This window comes from Zeus faber, assembly GCF_960531495.2.
Source record: "Zeus faber genome assembly, chromosome: 4".
NCBI classification, from domain to species: Eukaryota; Metazoa; Chordata; class Actinopteri; order Zeiformes; family Zeidae; genus Zeus; species Zeus faber.
In genome coordinates, this window is record NC_137191.1 from 25,007,364 (window position 1) to 25,026,055 (window position 18,692).

Sequence of the window (18,692 nt, forward strand, 5' to 3'; positions counted from 1 at the left end):
TAGAAGTACACAAAATGTACTCAGCGACTCATGCCTGTCACATACACTTCACAGCACTCCAAACGATGAAAAGAAAATGTTCAAAACATGGAGGAAGAATTAACGAGAGAATAATTAAACAAGGTATAAAGTCCATAATTACAGGAACCAAACCAAAATAAGGTACTATACTGGGCTGTACTGGATTTCTTCTCAGCTCTACTCTGGTCTCCCAGCCTCCGGTAAGATTATGTAAACTAGCAAAGAATGAACATTGGTACAAATATATCAAGGTGAACTATTTCAATAAATAAATTATTAAAAACAACCAAAACTGATCATCATAAACATCGGAATCATATTTGATAACATGAATAACATGATCAATACAATTATTATTGGTTTACCCTGTTTCATCAACAAAAGTGTTCAATTTTTCATTCATGATTGTATTTCCATTGTGTAAGCACAACGTTTGTTTTGGTGTAAGATACCGCGGGAGGCAGGGAGATGGGGAGAGTATAGATGCCCCTCCATTTATCCTTCCCTCCACCCTCATCACTCGTACAGTCTTAGAGGAATCTCATTATCGCCTTGTCCAAAAACATTCCTCCCACTTCACTTTGCCACAGCTAACTCTGCAGTGGCCATGGTCCATCAAAACCTTGTCCCTTCAGTGGTGTGAGACCAGTACACAGACAGAGTGTAATGTCTCCCCACGACGCTTCGCGGATCACTCAACAGCCTACACTACTTTTTTCCCCTCCATCTCTCGCCACTCCACTCATTATTTCTTCCCTGCTCTCCTCCCCCCTCCGCAGCTCTCTTTTCGTGTTTCAGACATCAGACTCGATACTGGACAGCTTTTCATAGACGTGTCCATTGCTGGCACCGTTGAAGGGTCTCTGTCCCTGCCCCAAGCCTAAAACGTCCCTACCCCCTGGTAGCAGCTTGTTGGCCCCGTGGTGGTTCCCCATGGGCCCGCCCACCCCGCCCAGGCACATCTCTTTGGTGAACCTGGGGGCCACATTGGACATCACCCCAGCGGTGGCCGATGCAGGCAAATAGGAAGTTGCTCCCATGGAGCCCCGGAAGTCCCCTCCTCCGCGGCTGTTGTTGAGGAGTTGCTGCTGCTGCTGTGGCTGCGTCTGTGGCTTTTTGATGTAGTACGGTTTGGCACCATGTAATAGACACTGGTCGTCGCCGAAGGTTGGGATGAAGGGGTTCTGGTTCACCTTATCTGGGTAGAGAGATTTAGACAAGGAGTAAGTCCCAGCCCCTCTGCCACCACCTCCACCACCACCACCACCACCACCACAGCCCCCACCTCCCATCATAGCTCTATCTCTGTCCCTCAGGTCTCTCTCCCCCACCGACCGTCTGTGCAAACCACCTTCACCTCCACGGAACAAACTGAACGAGGAGCCTCCTTTCGCTCTATCCCCACCAAAGAAGGAAGGCTCCCTCTCACCAGCATACCTTTCAAACATGTGGGCATAAGGGCTGGTGCCCTCCATGAAGCGGTCTTTCTCTTTCAAGCTCACGCTCCGGGGTGGGGGGATCTGCCCTCCGAGCCCCCCGCCTGCTCCTCCCATGCGGCCAGCGCCCTCTCTCTGCAGGTCCACAAACGTGTCGTAGGAGTGCTGCCTCCGCAAAACCCTCCCCCCTGGCCCTAGCTTCCTGCGCTGTGCCTGGGTTTGTGATTGGCTGGCCCCTGTGCCACTCTTGCCTCCGCTAAACACCATTGTGTTATTATCCTCGCTGATGTTGTAAAGGTTGCTTGGCTGCTTCTTACAGCATTCACACCGTTTGCTGCTAGCAGAGCTCGGGCGACACGGACCCCCTACCCCGGTAGCTGGGCACGTGCCTCCTCCTCCAGCACCTCCCCCGTGGTGAGATACACCATGGCAGTTACGACACTCCCAGTCACCCCCTGCGATGCCTCCCCCTCCTATCCCAGAAATCCCCTTCTCCCAGCAAGTGTGTGCCTGCTGCCCTGCTGATACTGAACCGAGCACACCTTTGCACTCGGACTTCTTGACTTTACCTTTCAGGAAGTCCTCAATGGGCACTAAGCTCTTACAGACACCACCTCCACTAGCACCGCCCACACCACTTCCGCCATCCTGCTCCCACTTGGCCTTGCCCTCCTTGGAGCGGAACTGCTCTGCATAGAAGTCCCTCAGGCTCTCTTTGTCTTTACGGAACAGATAAGGTGAAGAAACAGCCCCTCCTCCCCTCTTCCGCTCCAGGGGAGGTGAGGCCGAGCGGTGTGCCAAGGGGCCGTGGGGGAAGTGGTGGTGGACGGTGTGGTGGTGGGGTCTCCTCCTGAAGCCGGCCAGCTCTATCTCGTCCTGCTCCCGTCTGCACTTGGCCGAGGCGGGCCTCTTTTTCAGGCTGTCCCTGTACTGCTTGCGCCGCTTGGCGTTGCCCTCCAGGTTTCCATAGGTGACCGTGTGCGTGGAGATATCCGACACATCCGAGCGGATATTCCCATCATCGCCCCCCGAGCCTGCCCCGCCCCCTCCGCAGTACCTGTCGTGACCCCCGATGAGCCCCGTGCTTGATGCGCCTCCTTTGAAGGAGAACCTCCCGTACACATTGCTCCCCTTGAACCCTCCCTGGCTGGGGCCCGCCGTGGTGTGGCCAGCAATCAGGTCAAACTTATTGGTGTTTCTGTGAGTCATGGAGGCACGGGGCTGAGTGGTGAAGATGGGTGCAACCCCTCCCCCTAAGCTGTCGCCATCAAACATCCCCGCTTCCAATGAGCTAGCACTGCCTAAGCTGCGCGGCCTGTTGGGTGGGGGGCCGGACATACCCAGAGCCGAGGCCGGGTGATGGTGCAGGTAGTGGTCCTGGTACAGGTTGCTGTCCTTCAGGGGCAAGTTGCCAAAAGTCCTCTCCACCTCGCTGATGTAGTCACTGAACATGTTATCCTCTGGCAAATAGGGTGGTGCTGCCTTACAGTCCACAGGGTGGCCTCCCGGGTGGCCAACCAGGCTGCGCCGCTGCTCCTGGATGTTGTAGATGGAGGACTCACGACCTCCGTGATCGTAGTCCAGGGCGGCATGTGGGGAGCCGTTCACCCCCGGGACAGCGGTCATGTCCTTGGCGGTGCGCAGCAACCGCAGGATGTTGGAGTGGGTGTTATTCATATTCATATTCATGGTGGCCGAGGGCGAGTCCACGGTTGACTTGTTCTCTTCTATCTGCACGCCATGGATGCAGCTGTAGATACCCTGGAGCGCGGGAAAGGCAGAAAGAAGGGCGGGGAGGTGGAGAATGAGGGAGATAAAGGGATAGAGGGAGAGGGTGAAGCAGGGCATGGGAAGAACAGAGGAGTGAGGAGAATGGGTGGAGGGCAGAATGGAGAGAGGGAGGGGGAGGGTGGGGGGCAGACAAGGTGTGAGAAACCAACAGGAAGATTTGAGAAACGGTGAAGTTAGATGTGACGGGGAATAGTTGAGGGAGTGGCAGAGATCCAATCAGAAACCAGGAGGAATTAACAGAAAGACAGACAGACAGTCAGACAGACAGTCAGACAGACAGACACATTACAGAGGCGGTTAGAGGTAAATGCATTGCCTTGTTCTGTTTGACCAAACTCCTATTTACAGAATATTAGACGGTAGAACTGTAGGGGGTGGACTTCATAAATGACTTTTCTTTAGGGACCAGCACGGAGCCTCTGTTGTGTCTCCTCAGTGGTTTGCCTTAGAAGAGCAGCACTAAGGCAATAGAAGGCCATATCAAAGGCTTGATTGATAACGACAGAGCCGCAGTAAGCACAAGTCTGTTGTGGTGACCAATCAATAGCTTTAATCAATGCCATTTAAATTGAGAACCATTGGCTCGCTTATTTTTATCTCGCCTTTTAACCCTTAAGCAGGTACACACTACAAGATAATAAAGCCGATTTTGGCCCAGATTCCCACCTTCTGACAATTGTGAGTAAAATCAAGATGTTTTGATGGTTTTAAGGATTATCGTGCCGGATTATCCTGTGGTGTGTACGTTACGGTTGTTTTTTTTTTCCCGATCTGCTCGGAAGTCCGTCCTGGCGGCACTGATCACAAATTGCAAATATTAAACATTTTCAATATTTACGATCCGATATCCTTTAGTGCGGGGTGAACCCAGAGTGTGAAAGGTGCATTAGGAAACATCCTCAAGTAAATGAGTCACATTGTAAAATCTAGCTGGATGTACTGATGATGTCAGATTGGATTTACAAATGTGTGTGTGTGGGGGGGGGGGGGTTGGCTGGTCAAAGCAGGATTTTGACGAGGTGAGGCCATGAAGTCAAACATGTATGTTTAAACGGGGTCTGAGGAGATCTACAGCGAAATCCCAAAAGGTCGGGGACGCACCCCCTGCCGACGAGCGCATGGGCAACATTCCTCAACGGCGTCGACTTGTCAGAAAGGGTTTCCATCTGCATCTTAGTCACTCTGCCAGTCCTTTGCAGTTGCATTCATGAATCTGTGCACCGCACCTTCCGCCGTCCTTCTCTCTTGCTCCTGTTCATTTATTTTGTGTCCGTTTCTATCTATTGCCCCGGGGCGCTCCGCTTGGCGGGAGCAGCCTGAATGATACCGTCTCACTTTATCCGCACATCTGGCGGCTGCGAGGTGTGACAGGACAGCGGTTGGCGGCACTCCACTGTTTATTTCCTTCGCTGCTATGCATTTATCTCCCTTTCATTATTTTGTATCAGGACCCTTTTTCCCTTTTTTGTTCTATCTGTATAATCGTCCCATCTAGTCTCCCTGCTGGATCTTTTCTTCACTCTTGCCCATAAGCACATGCACATTTTTCCTGAGTGACGCTCAATATCTAGTCATCACTTTTCTGCCAGGCACGGTGACAGCGTCCTTGAGACCTTGAGTTACGGAGCCACTTCCAAAGAATTGAAGCTCCTCTTGAATTGTGGATGGAGTTTAATTAGAAACTGTAGTACAAGCGACAAGTAAAATCTGCCTGACGTGTCTGTGAGTCAAGAAATAGCACATCTTAATGCTCATGAGATTACAGTGTGTACGGATATTTATAAAGTTTGCATAACAAATGTGACAAAACTAAATAAAAATCCAACAAAGACCCAAAAGAAACCCCAACACGAGACATGATGGAGGTTCATTGAAAAACAAAGCTTGTTACCAAAACACTCAAGGCCTGATCATTCTCTTAAGTTCTTTTCAAATCGGTCTGAGTAGGTGTAAAAGCAATTTGATGTCCCAATTACCTTCAGCCTTGACAGCAACAATACAAACACGTAGTGTTTTTTTGTTTTTTTTTCAAGCAAATAATAATTTAACTTATTTGCCTGCAACAACAAAAACACTCGCCTGACCTAAAATGCAATATTATGCAAATTAAATTGCTCCTCACGTGATTGTTTATATGCCCATAAAATACCTGATTTCCTCGCAGCGGAACAGCGGGAACCTTATGACTGACAGCCGGGTCTGAGGTATGCTGTCTAGGAGCTTCTTGACATTCGCCAGTACTCCACAGGTCAGTGGCCAAGAAGATGCGTCAAGTAGGTGGTTTTTATTGCATCAGCGCTAATGGTTACTCACATGGCCAGCACATTAATTTTGCTGCAGTCTGACTGAATGCCATGTTATTGGGTAAATTATACTCCTTTGACTAAGAGGAGTTTAGTTCATGCACTCTGCTCAGTTCACCTTGGGCGTGCAAGAGGGGGATATGATTGTTTGTGAGGTGGGCGGAAGAAAAGTGTGATTCTCATGACTCGAAGGGTTCTTTGTGGAATAGAAAAATATAAGAAAAAGGCCACAGGTAAAACACTCAAAGCAAAAAGAAAGTGAAAGACAAATAGAGGTATAAACTGACCCTGCTGATGGAGAAGGTGAACCCGGGCTTGCCCGAGCACACGCCCATGAAGCAGAAGCGCAGCTGCCAGTAGAACAAGTGCTCGCAGATGAAGGTGATGAGCGACAGCGCCATGGCCGCCCCCAGCATGTAGAAGACGCCCGCCATGTTGTCCACGTCCAGCTGGCTGGACATCACCTCATTCTTCTCGTTGTGGCAGATACCGGTGAGCCACAGGGCCTCCAGCTCCTCCATTTCACCTGGAGGGGGGGGGGGGGTTACATACAGTCATTTTTGTTCTGGATCATAAGTTCACAGGGAAAACGGCTCAAGTCTCACGTGCATGAAAATGCACGTCAAGTCGCATCGTTTCAGCCGCCCCTCCCTCCCCGAGGACGCTCTTTATTCATCACCGCTCACACAAGTCACCCACTTAACTGAGTCTCCTTTGTTGTGGTGCTGGTGGTTTTGGGGATATGTGTGTGTGTGTTTGTGTGTGTGTGTGTGTGTGTGTGTGTGTGTGTGTGTGTGTGTGTGGGTGTTTGTGTGCTGAGACTTGACAATCCTCAGGGAGTAATTGTGCGTGATCATGTGACAAGCATTTCCGTCCCAAAATGTGTACCCCCTCCATCAGTTCCACAGCCTGGGGACAACTGCTGTGGGAGGGGAGGGACATGTCCAGAGAGATTTGTTTGATGTGAACTGCCACTAGTCTGTGGGTGTGTGTGTGGCAGAGCAAGCGGCCGCCATTGTGCCAACAGACGATGGAAAACAACTGAAATCAATGATATTATCCTGTTTATTTTCTTCTCTTTTTTCCTCATCAAACGCTTGTATTGTTGATTTTTCTTTTGTTCCCTTTTTTGAAAGAAGATGAAAAAACGAGCAATAATTGCAATGAAACAAAAAAAAATCTTCAGACCTGGCTCTGAGAATGACTGAATGTCTGAATGAGGTTTTCAAGATGGACTGTGAATAACATTAACCCCTGAGACACCCTCCTCTCTTCCTACACACTCTCTCACTTTTGCCCCTTTTTTTTGCAGTAAAAGCATTTTTTTTGTTGGAATAAAAGCCCTCTGACACTGTGACTGTGATAAAGGACTGGACTTGAATACACTTGACTTTTTCCATTATGGCCTCCAATTCTCTCCTCCTGTGTCCTCTCCACCTCTTCCATGTTCATTCTCCCTCACTCCCCACTGTTTCCAGCTCCCACTCCCCTGCCCTCTCCTCCTGTACTGCACTGTCCCTTCATAGCTGACTGAAGAGACAGACCAGCACTTCTCTAGTGTAGAGACCGCTTATTTAAGACCTGGACACCTGGTCCCTGAAAGGGTGACACATGTGACTCATTGAGCGACAGACAGACAGACAGACAGACAGACAGACAGACAGATAGATGGATAGATAGATAGATAGATAGATAGATAGATAGATAGATACTTCAGTCATCCCCGGTGGGAAACTGAGGTCTCATAGCAGTTCACATCAAAAATAGGAAATATAAATAAGGCAATAGAATAAAAATAGAGAAAATAAATGACAATACACAAAAACAGTGGCATCGTTCGGGGTGGGCTGGACGCCCAAACGTTTGGGTGCAGGGTGGCCTCTGTGCCACAATTGCTCCCCCTCTGACGGTACTGTCTCGGCACGCCAGCGATGGCGCACCCGTGATGGGTGCGCAAAACAATGTGTTTTTTATTTTAGAAATAGGTTATTTTATTTTACTCCATTTCCTCATGGAAAGAAACCAGCAGCGTGCGTAATGGGGACACGCAGTCTCTTACCCCCCGCCCTCTCCACCCTACCCCCCCAGTTAATGAGAGAATGTAAAAAATTTTCAAATACACAATAAGGAATAAAATCAAATAAATTATATAAAATAAACCTGCTGATTGACAATAAATCTATACCTAAAAGAAACTAAAACAGCAATTTTTTTTAATATGTTATTATTATTTATTGTTTTTACCTTTCAGAATAAACGTGTCTCTTTGTGGGGCCACAGCGTCTAACCTTTGGACATGCCTGCATGAAGGCAATTATTTATTGCGTAACATGTGGTACGTGTTGCCACACACATGGATAGTTCACATGTAACTGACCCACAAATAACACACTGACGGCATTAGTCTCGGCACTTGGCTCTCTGGTATTGGTCTTGTGGTGCGTTCGCCTATCACACGCCAAGCAAGACACAGACGATGGGGTTTCAGACATATAATTTATTGTAGAGAGTGGGCTGGATGGAACAAGCCCAGGAGCAGATAGACATGTGTCATGACAAGGGCTCCTCTCCTGAGTGAGTGTGGGGATGGGGGTTTTACCTGTTGCACGTCAGACAAAGCAACAAGCAACAGATATGCAGCCACTGGGCCCCAATTACCTCGTCCCAGGACAGGTGTGGCTGCTCAAACCACACCATCCCTATACCACATACCCTGACAGCAAACTGAGGCCAGGGAGAATACCCGGCCATAGCCTAGCACCCCCCCCACCCCACCCCCGACCCCCACCCCCCCCCCCCCACACACACACACACACCCACACACACCAAGCAGAGAACAAAAAAAAGAAAAGAAATGCCTAAAATACAGACTCTGATACAGGGTTACTATACCTAAAAAAGGACAGACACTGACACAGGGTTCCTGTACCTTAAAATAATAAAACACTGGACCCTGAAACAGGGTTCCCATACCTTAAACCAACAAAGGTAAAAAAAAAAAAAAAAGACTGGTTCCCTTCCAGGGGACCTGGTTCCTCGGAACAGCACGGTGCATCGGCTTCCATCCCCCAGGGCGAGGACAGACTGCCCCCTCCTCCCTTCCGGAGCGTGGGACCTTGGGCTCCTGTGCTGGCTGATGAAGGTTGTTGCGGGGGCTGCTTGGAGGGGTGGCCTGGTTGCTGGGTTGCTGGATGGTCCCGGCAGTGGCTGCTGGGCGGAGTAGCTAGCCGCCAGCGGTTACCTGTGGTGGTTGCTGCGGCTGCCTCTCCCCGGGTCCTGAGCCGGACACCCTGGGTGCTGCTGCCACCAATCCGGAGAGGGTTGCTGCTGTGTCCCTTCCCCATGCCAGGGAGTGCCTGTTCAGGTGCCAGTGTGGCACTTTTGCATACCACACACCACCGAAGTGACGTTTTCAAGGACGTCCGGCACAGAGACACAGACAATGTGGTTGAAGGGTTTACCATTTCATTAAGGATTCACATCTTTAATACATTTACTTAGTTCTCAGCCTGAACAGTGGATGATTTAGGAAAGGAAAATTGGCTGGAGAGTGTAATTGAGAATGGTACCAAGACGTATGAGGTTTCTCGTTGGATCAACCTGTGACATGGTGGTATCATAACCAAGGTCTTCAGCGTTTGGTCGTTAATGTGGGTCCTGTTAGCGAAGAAAATAGAACAAGTGGCTTTTTATGAAATGGAATGTCAGATTTTCAAAGCACTGTTGACAACCGGCTGTAGATTGCTTTCGTGTGAGATCAGGCTGCTGAATCAGACTATGCTGAAGGCTGTGAGAGGGCTCTGAATGATGTGTGTGCAATATTGGAGGAGAAGTTGATGCTATATGCTCATTTTTTGCTGTCTGAGGAGGTATTGCTGCTGTTTGTGTCTTGCTGATAATATTAAAGTGACCTTTGATATAAAGGATTCAGGTGGAAGAATCCAGGCAACGATTTCTAGGATGGAGAGGAGAACTTTGAGTGTTATTTAAGTCTACAGGCATCTATTGCGTCAGCTCGTGTCCCTCTGAGGCGAGAGAGTCTACATCTAATGTACTTTGTATTGTACAGTATGTATATTGCATTAATACACCTGTCTCTCACTCACAGCCCTCTCCAGCTGAAATAACAGTGACAGATTCTTTGGGAGTTTACCGTCTCCGAAGAGCATAAGGATGGCCAGATCCACGGCCCGTTTCCAGCCTGAGTCCTTCTGGATCGCGATGCCGTAGCCGGTGGAGGCGAACACCTTGCCGCTGCCGATCGTGACCAGCTTACAGCCCTCGTCTCTGCCGGCCATGTAGTTCAGCACCGCCGCGTCGTAGATGAAGGCGTCCAATTTGCTGCAAAGGAGAATCGAAGAAGAGAATTCCATCCACTTCCCTTGAGCACTGACAGGTGGTATGTGCTCTTTTGTAGCAACTTCCAATGAAAAGCCACCACAATGACAATGGCTTTGATGGCATAAAATATGATTATGATCATACTAGAAATTGAAGAAATACTGATGTTTCTTAAAATTAATTTTCAGTTTATGCACGCTATGTAGGCCTTCATGTGTCTGTGAGACTGGGGAGGAGAACAATAAAAAGCGTTAGATATTTAAAGCCTTTTGCAGCAAACTTACCTCCCAATTATATATGATGTTATTGCAGCTAAGATGAACATGTTTACTATTCAATTCTTAATTAGCACGACTATCATAAAAAGCAGTACATCACCCCTCTTCCATTCTATTCTACTCCAAGTTGTATTGTAGTCCATTTTATTCTTCTTGACCCCAATCTATTCCTGTATTCCATGCAATCATGTCACTTTTTTTTCCTCTGTGATGAATGATTGATAAATCAACATGACAGCCTCCAACTGGGTGCTACGCCACGATCAAACGGCGCCCTGCGGCACGCGCTAATCTGTGTGTGCAAAGCAGCGGTCACAGCAACAGTCCACCGCTACTCCGACCAGGAGAAGCCAAACTGCCATTGATTACTCATGTGGTTAAGCCACTGGTTTATATCCCTTATTCCTCAGAAGCTAAAGTGAGGGAAGAGAAGGCCAAATAGAGAGAAGCGGAGGAAGAGAGAGGGAGTAAAGAGGAATGTTAGTTTAACTTTCCACAGCTACAGAGAGGGAATATTTCTTGAGATTCTTGCAGAATCACAAACTGTACTGCTATTCTGGGCGCCAGTGGCTGGCAGATACAGCAGTGCTGTTGGCAGCCCACCCACACTGCCCTGCCCTCAAACACCCCCACCCCCACCCCTCCGCTCTCTCCAACTCCAACCATTTACCTCATCCACACAAGACCTCCCAAAGTCAAAACGCAGGTTCCCGCCCTCCCAGTGGCTCCTCAATCGCTACCGCTTCCAAAGAACCCGTCAGGTCTCATCCTTCTTTTCTCCATCCCTCCCCCTCAACCCCCCCCCCACCGCCCCCATCCCTCTCGCCTCACCCGCTCTTCAGGCTGTGCAGGGCCTCGTCCACGTTCTTCTGGTGGAAGTTGGTCATGTAGCTGTGCATGTCACGGTAGTTGTTGCGGATGTTGCGCTCCGTGCTCCCGTTGGGCACGGTACCGAACCGGAAAGGCGGCGAGAAGTCGTTCGGCTTCTGGAACTGTGTGTGTGTGTGTGTGTGTATATGTGTATGTGTGTGTGTGTGTGTTTGTGTGTGTGTGTGTGTGTGTGTGTGTGTCGGGGGGGTGGGGGGGATTCCGGAGAAGACATCGCACAGGGAAAATGACAGGGGAGTGCTTGTTAGTGGGGAAAGGCCATTGGTTTGGATCAAATAGCATTTTAAAGCACCGTTGAACAGGAGTGCATGGCTGTGCTTTAGGAAGCCCAAAATGGACTAATTGCTCGGGGCATTTATTCTGCGAATGGAAATGCGGGGGTCGCAGAAAGACGAGAAGGCCAGCGGGAGAAAAGCGGCAATCTCAGGGTCACACTCGGGCATGCAGGCACAGAATTATCTATCGAACAAAGAGACACAGATCATGCCGAGTGTGTGGGTCGACATGCTTGTATCAAAATAGACTCAAACAAACAGACAGAAACAAACTCACAAGCACACACAGTAAAGTAGATGGGTAGTTACATGTACTCAGGATCATGGACTTATGTAAATTAGTACATGTACTGAATATCATGGAAATTTACTTCTCTGAGGAGATTATGTTAAGCACATAATGTGCTTTTATTCATTTAGATTTTATTACTACATTGATTTTACCCCTCCCCTTCCCTTCCACCTTCATATTAAAACTAGATCGATTAACCGTTTATTAGTGTTTATTATTATTATTTTATTATCATTGGGAGCATACCCTCTCCCTCCTTGAATGACTTTTTTTTTCATCAGGTTGGACACCACAAAACAGTTTTTATAGACCTTTTACAGATAACTGCCCTTGTGGGCAGGGACTCCCACAAGTGGCACCTGACCAGGGACCCAGGAGGGGCAAGGCGCCGAGTGAAACGCACCCCGGAGCCGATCCGCCGGCTGCGGAACCGCCTTGCGGACCTGGAGGAGGAGTGGGACTTCCTCCGCTGCCAGTTGGAGCGTGTCCTAGCCAGTGTGAGCTCCTGGGAGTACGCCGTGACTGACCACTAGCCCGCTGCTGGCCAGAGGACCCGACCCGCGTCCAACCCCAGGACCCACGCAGGATTCGCTGGGCCCCTAGCCCGTCCCGATGGCCCGGAGGAGAATGTCTCGGGGCCCGCTAGCTCCAACCCCAGGACCCACACGGGCTTCGCTGGGTCCCCAGCCCGACCCGGAACGGCCGGGGCTCTGCTGCACTCACAGGCGTTGGGAGACACCCTTTTCTTTCCCGCACGATCCCCCTCCCACTAGCCCGGGGGATGGTGGATGTCTACCAGCCGGGTCTTGTGGTGCCATGGGGCGCTGTCTCCCCTTCCGGTGCTGTCCCCTCTCTATCCCCTGTCAGCTCCCAGGGCGGTGCGGTCGCGGGAAATCAGGGAGCAGACGTCTGGGCAGGGGTGTGGGCACTGCAGGCGGGCCGGCTATGAGTGCCGGGACTGCACCCGGATGGAACTTGGCCAGGTGGTCTGGGGTTGCCAGCCTGCCAGACACCTTCCATGGTCGGTAAGGGGCCTACCAAGTACTGGTAAGGCTACAAGGGTGTAGACATCAGGCTTTTCTGGACTCAGGCTGTTCGCAGACAATGATCCAGCAACGCCTGGTTCGACCCAGGGCTTTGGTGGGGGTGTCACAAGTGGAGATTTGTTGTGTGCATAGGGATATGTACACATATCCGATGGTCCGGCTCGAAATTTGTGACAAGGTGAAAAGGCATAGGGTACAGGCTGCGGTTAGTTCCTGCCTGTGGCACTCCCTGATTTTGGGCACGGATTGGCCAGGGTTTGACACGTTGATGAGAGAGGCTGGGGGGAGTGCATTCACGGTCGGTAGGGAGATGTGAGTGTTGCATGACACGTGGTGATACAGAGGGGTCTAAGGCGGGTGCGACGGGGGTGGGGGCAGCGGAATCACAAGTGGAAACTTCGCCGGCCCCCTTGACCTTCCCTATCGACGAGCAGTCGCAGGATGGCCTTAGCGAGGCCTTTGAGGGTGTAGTTAAAATATATGGTGTATTGATGCGCCCAGACGTTGCGCTCACTCACCTGTATTTTTCAGCCATTAGGGACAGGTTATATCGAGTGAGCCGTGACACTCGTGACAGGAGAGGAAATAACCCAGTTGTTGGTGCCAAAGAGCCCAACCATAACCCAACCGGTCACCTCGGTCACGATGACACATGACAGCGGACAATGGCCTGCTTCTATTGGCTGGGCATTTGGGCAGAAATGCGTATGCGTTGGTATGGACCTCATCTGGCTGTTAGACCACAATGCCCATGGGTATCATTTTGTGTTAGTCCTAGTGGATTATGCAACCCAGTATCCAGAGGCAGTGCTATTGCGCAATATTATGGCCAAAAGTGTGGCGCAGGCTCTGTTTCAGGCAACCAGCCCCTTGTCCTACTGAACTCAAAAGGGTGCTCCAGATCCGGTGCAGTGGTCAGAGAAGTGCCAGTGCTGTTTAATCCTAACTTCTCTCTCCCTTTCTCTCCCTTTCTGTCTGCAGACTGACGTGTCGGACGAAGGGCTGGGCACGGTCTTGTCCCAGGAGGTGGAGTGCACCGAGTGGCTGGTGCTATACCTCAGCCACAAACTTTCAGCGTTGGAGTCGAGGAACAGCACAGTGGAAGAAGGAGTGTCTGGCAATCAAGTGGGCGGTTCCCTCCGCTATTACCTCCTGGGACGCACTTTCACTCTCTGTTCGGACCACGCCCCGCTGCAGTGGCTCCACTGCATGAAGGACACAAACACATGGATCACCCGGTGGTACCTGGCTCTCTAGCCCTTTAACTTCTGGGTGGTCCATCGGCAGGTGGTGCAGATAGTCGTGGCTGACTTTCTCTCACGCTCCGTGGGGGGGGGTAGTTGGCTGTCAGCTGGTTGCCGGCCCCCCGGCCTAAGTCAGACGGTGGGGGTATTTGGCAGACCAAGGGGTGTGGTTAAGCCATGTCGGCAACCCACAGCAGGAAAGTCTCCCTCCCTAAACCCATACCTGTGGGCAGAGACTCCCACAGAGGATTACTTTCATTGCTACTTAAATTAATTTTAAAGTAACTTGAGTACTCTTCTTACCACACAACACAACACACACACATACAGACACACAGAGACACACACACACACACACACACACACACACAGACACACACACACACACACACACACACACACACACACACACATACACACACACACACAACCATTTCACTTTGTTTGTCCATACCGGCTTCTCCAGCCCACAAAACCCTTCTGCCATCGCTATAAATTTGCACCTTTTTATCTGACAGCCCCGACACCTGGTCCACATACTCCTCCTGGATCATGAAGGCCGCCAGGTTGGCAGTGTAGGAGGCGAGGAAGATGACAGCGAAGAAGGCCCACACCGACACCATGATCTTACTGGTCGTCCCCTTCGGGTTCTGCACAGGCACAGAGTTGTTGAACACCAGACCCCACAGCAGCCACACCGCCTTGCCAATGGTGAATGAGGGACCGCCAGGCTCTGGGGGTGAGGGAGCGAGGAATAGATAGAGAGGGAGAGAAAAAAGCAAAGAAAGAAAGCAAACATGGCAAGACAAGTTAAGGGGCTGACACAAAAAAGAATAGCCAAGATTTCAAGGGGCCGCAATATAAAACCATGTCTGGGGTCTCAGGGGACCCACATTGCATAATTTTCTTTTAAATCATAAACACTTTGAAGGAAAGCAACAGAGGCCAGATCTCTCCTCGCCCTCGTGTCCAACGTGTGAGTGCTGGGAGCCTTTGTCGATCTATGGCCCAGATTCGTCTACTCAGCCACCCCTATGACAACCCCATTGTTACTGACAAGCCTCGCTCCACCTCCCGCCACGGAGGTATGACAAGGTGGCAGGACGGAAACACCCACGACTGTAGCTTCGTGGGCAAGAAGCAACAAAGACAGAGAGGGAGGGAGGGAGAGAGAGGGGAGGGAGGGGGTGGATGGGTGTGCAGCAGGCTACAATTAGACTACAGCTGGAGCAGAGGTGTAAGGCAACAGGCTTGTAGAACCTGGGAAGTCTCTAAATTGCACACAGACACACAGACACACAGACACAGACACACAGACACATACACACACACACACACACACACACACACACACACACACACACACACACACACACACACACACACACACACACACACACACAGACACACATACAGATACAAACACCATAAACAAAGAATGTGACAGCTTGTTACTGTGAATTATAGGGCTTTATGGAAGACGTAACCTGCCATTACCTCACTCTCTTTCTTCCCTCTGGACCCCCTTAAGAACAACAGTGAGCAGTAGTATAACACGCCTCTGATTTTCTCTGGAGAGGTTTACCAGGAGAGGCAGGTTTATGCGTTCCCATCGTTCAAATGGACTGAGATGTGTAAAGCTGTGAAAGTAGATTGCCGTCAAATCTGAACCATCGATTTTCATCTGAGAAGATATTACAATGGGTCTGGTTGGCGGCAAATGTAATTCAAGGAGAGGAATTCTGTTCTATACAGTCCAACAACATGATAATATTTTACATGATAAAATGAATGCATGTTTTCAATGTAAAGTATTAAAACTTTGTCTAAAACGTAATCATTTTTCTTTTTTACCATAACTTATCTTCTAACAGAATTTATTCTTCAAAATTGTGTCACTGAAGATAGAAAAGGAGTTCTACAGCAGCATGTCCTATAAAGATCAAGATAAATGCCCCAGAATATTGGGAAAAGCTGTGGTGCTTTTTTGTCAACAAGTTTTTCGAAAGGGGTTGGCGGTTGTTGGGAAGACAGAATCTCACTGTTCCGTTGCATAGCACCGTGTGTTTTGACACTCTTTTAACATAAAATATTTTGCTTAATACAGTTTTAAGCACTGTTGAAATTTCCAATATCATTAGAAAGTAAAGGAACACTGATAGCGGAGTTGCAGGACTTTGGTTGAATATGTCCCCACGGAAGCTTAGGTTTTTGTTCGCAGAGTAGCACTGAGGTTTCAAATCCCACATTAGCTCTGTGACAGTGGTCCTGTTCATTAGTTAAAAGAGTTTATTCTGTCACAGATAAAGATACTTCAAGGGCTCCAACACTTTTTTATCAGACAAAGGCAACACTCTGGTCAGTAACGCTCACTGAACAGGTATTGTCAAAGACAGTTAAAGCTATTGTGCTGCCTTTCCTCTGCGCAAAGTTGCATGTGTGTGTGTGTTCAAGTACGATAATCATTTCAACAAGTGAGGCCGACTGAGGATGTGCCTCTATGCTGCCATACGGCTACTACTACTAGTGTGTGTGTGTGTGTGTGTGTGTGTGTGTGTGTGTGTGTGTGTGTGTGTGTGTGTGGGTTACCTCGTCCATCTGCCAGACAGCGGTTGTAGCCCACTGGGCTGAAGTATTCGAACACAAACACAGCCACGGCCGACACAATCAACAGCATCACAAACATCATCACCCAGACATCGGCACTGAAGGGTTCTGCAAGAGGAGAGAGAGAGCCAGAGAGAGAGAGAAGAGGGAGGATGGTGAAAGGAAGGGATAAGGAAGGTCCCACAAACAAGATTCCACTGAATTCACTCCACTTCCTTGGTAAATGTGTTTGACCACTTGACTTCACAAGTGTGCATAAAAATATTCCGTGAGAGCGTGTGTGTGTGTGTGTGTGTGTGTGTGTGTGTGTGTGTGTGTGTGAATGTGTGAAAGTGTCTCTGAACGTGCTTCTGCAAACAAATGCGGACACCTTTGTGTTCCCTTGCTTGCACAGCACAGTTGTGATGGAGTGTCATTTGAGTTTGCAGTACAACTAACAAGTGGATTTTCCCGAGATTACCGAGAAAGGCCGGATCGCTCAGATGCTTTGATTTGCCACCACGCCTGCTTGAGTTCAGCACACATCCATATCGTGTGTCGGGTGTCACAGCACCACGACACAACGCTAACAAACCAGGTGCTTTTTCGAATAAATGATAACTTTATACATTACATAATCACATACATAATGACATTACATAATAACATAATATTAATTTTACAAAAACATTAATTTTAACCAGAATTTGAGAGGTTGCTTCGTGCGCCACGAACAAACATCCCTGCCGGAATTTATATATGTTTATAACTAATTAATAATGACCACTGTCTGTTCATAATAATAATAATGACATCACCACCTGCGTTAACTATGTTGTTGTTGACTATTCTTCTAAGCGGAAGCTCTTAAACTAGGCATACTAGTTATGGAATCATTTCAAATCCATATTCCGTCTCACTATATTATTTTATTTAGTAGGTTTCTGTGTTAAAAGAGAGATGATGTACAACCAGCCAGTCATTATTGCAAAATAACCCCCTTCAGAGTGATTCAAGACCTGATCATCCCGTCGAGGGTTATTTAGCGAAAATGACCTGATGGCTGTCCATTATCCATCATTTACATATAGCTTGAATGCACACGTACACACACATGCGCACACACACACACACACACACACACACACACACACACACAAAAACACACACACACGTATATACACACAGTATATATATATGCGCTTCTGTATATATATATATATATATATATATATATATATATATATATATATATATATATATATATATATTCATACAGTATATATAGCACATCATGACAAAACAGTTACAGCATTGAATTGTAAACGGTCTTTGTGTTGTCTTTGAGTGTATGCAGACATTCTCAGCTCTGAGTTCCACCATGAGAGGCAATGGGTTGGAATTTCTTCAGTTCTTTCCTTTGCTATGGGACACTAGTTTCTCATGAAGCAGGTTGGGAGATGGAGGTTTGTTATGAGCTCCTTTCCTACATAAATCACAGCAACTAAAACCACTATTCTGACACATCCTTATGAGCCAGTCTCCTCAGTATGATTAATGCAAACAAGAAGCGGAATTAAAATGTCCCCGACCCAAATCGTTCCAGTACCCTGTTCGGGAACATTGAGGTTTCCCAGTGAACTGAATTAATGATGGGCAGAGAGTGGCGAGTTGGATGGAGAGTGTGTGTGTGTTGGCATTGTTCAGCTACAACATTGGAAACCAAACAGGTCCATCAGCCACTGCTCACGTTTTTCAAATAAATTACAAAAATGGACTACAGGCATTAGCATGCTGTTATTCGCCACGCCCTACTGCACCTCGCCCTCAACACAGAACGAAGGTAGATATTGTGTAATATACTGTATATATATATATGTTCCGCTTAACTACTTAAGCCGCATGGCTGAATCACAGCCATGCCGATACAAAGTCCCTCCCTCCTGATGTGCTTAAATACAGTATGTGACTACTTGAACCACTAGAAATACGAAGTGAGTGACCACTTTCCAAGAACTAAGTGCCCACACCTACTGGTATTAGGAAATTTCTCCCAGGGATTCTCAGTAATTCCTGTGTTTTTCTATGCTGCAATTACAACCAAGAAATGCTTAGAATATGTTTATCTCAATGTGACTCTCCTGGAACTAAAGCGTAAACACTATTAATATAATTTATAAAATGAGGTTTG

At 48.5% G+C, this 18,692-nt stretch overlaps 1 protein-coding gene across 1 annotated transcript in view; it reads right to left on the minus strand.

The window, feature by feature from the left end:
* Positions 1-815: 815 nt before the first annotated feature.
* Positions 816-18,692, minus strand: part of grin2bb (glutamate receptor, ionotropic, N-methyl D-aspartate 2B-b) — a gene marked incomplete at its 3' end in the record, with an annotated part of 65,135 nt that continues 47,258 nt past the window's right edge. Inside the window, 6 exon segments of the mRNA XM_079998385.1 lie at positions 816-3,218; positions 5,839-6,077; positions 9,705-9,892; positions 11,002-11,162; positions 14,419-14,648; positions 16,505-16,763. Of these exon segments, the coding sequence (XP_079854511.1) occupies positions 816-3,218; positions 5,839-6,077; positions 9,705-9,892; positions 11,002-11,162; positions 14,419-14,648; positions 16,505-16,763 (3,480 nt within the window).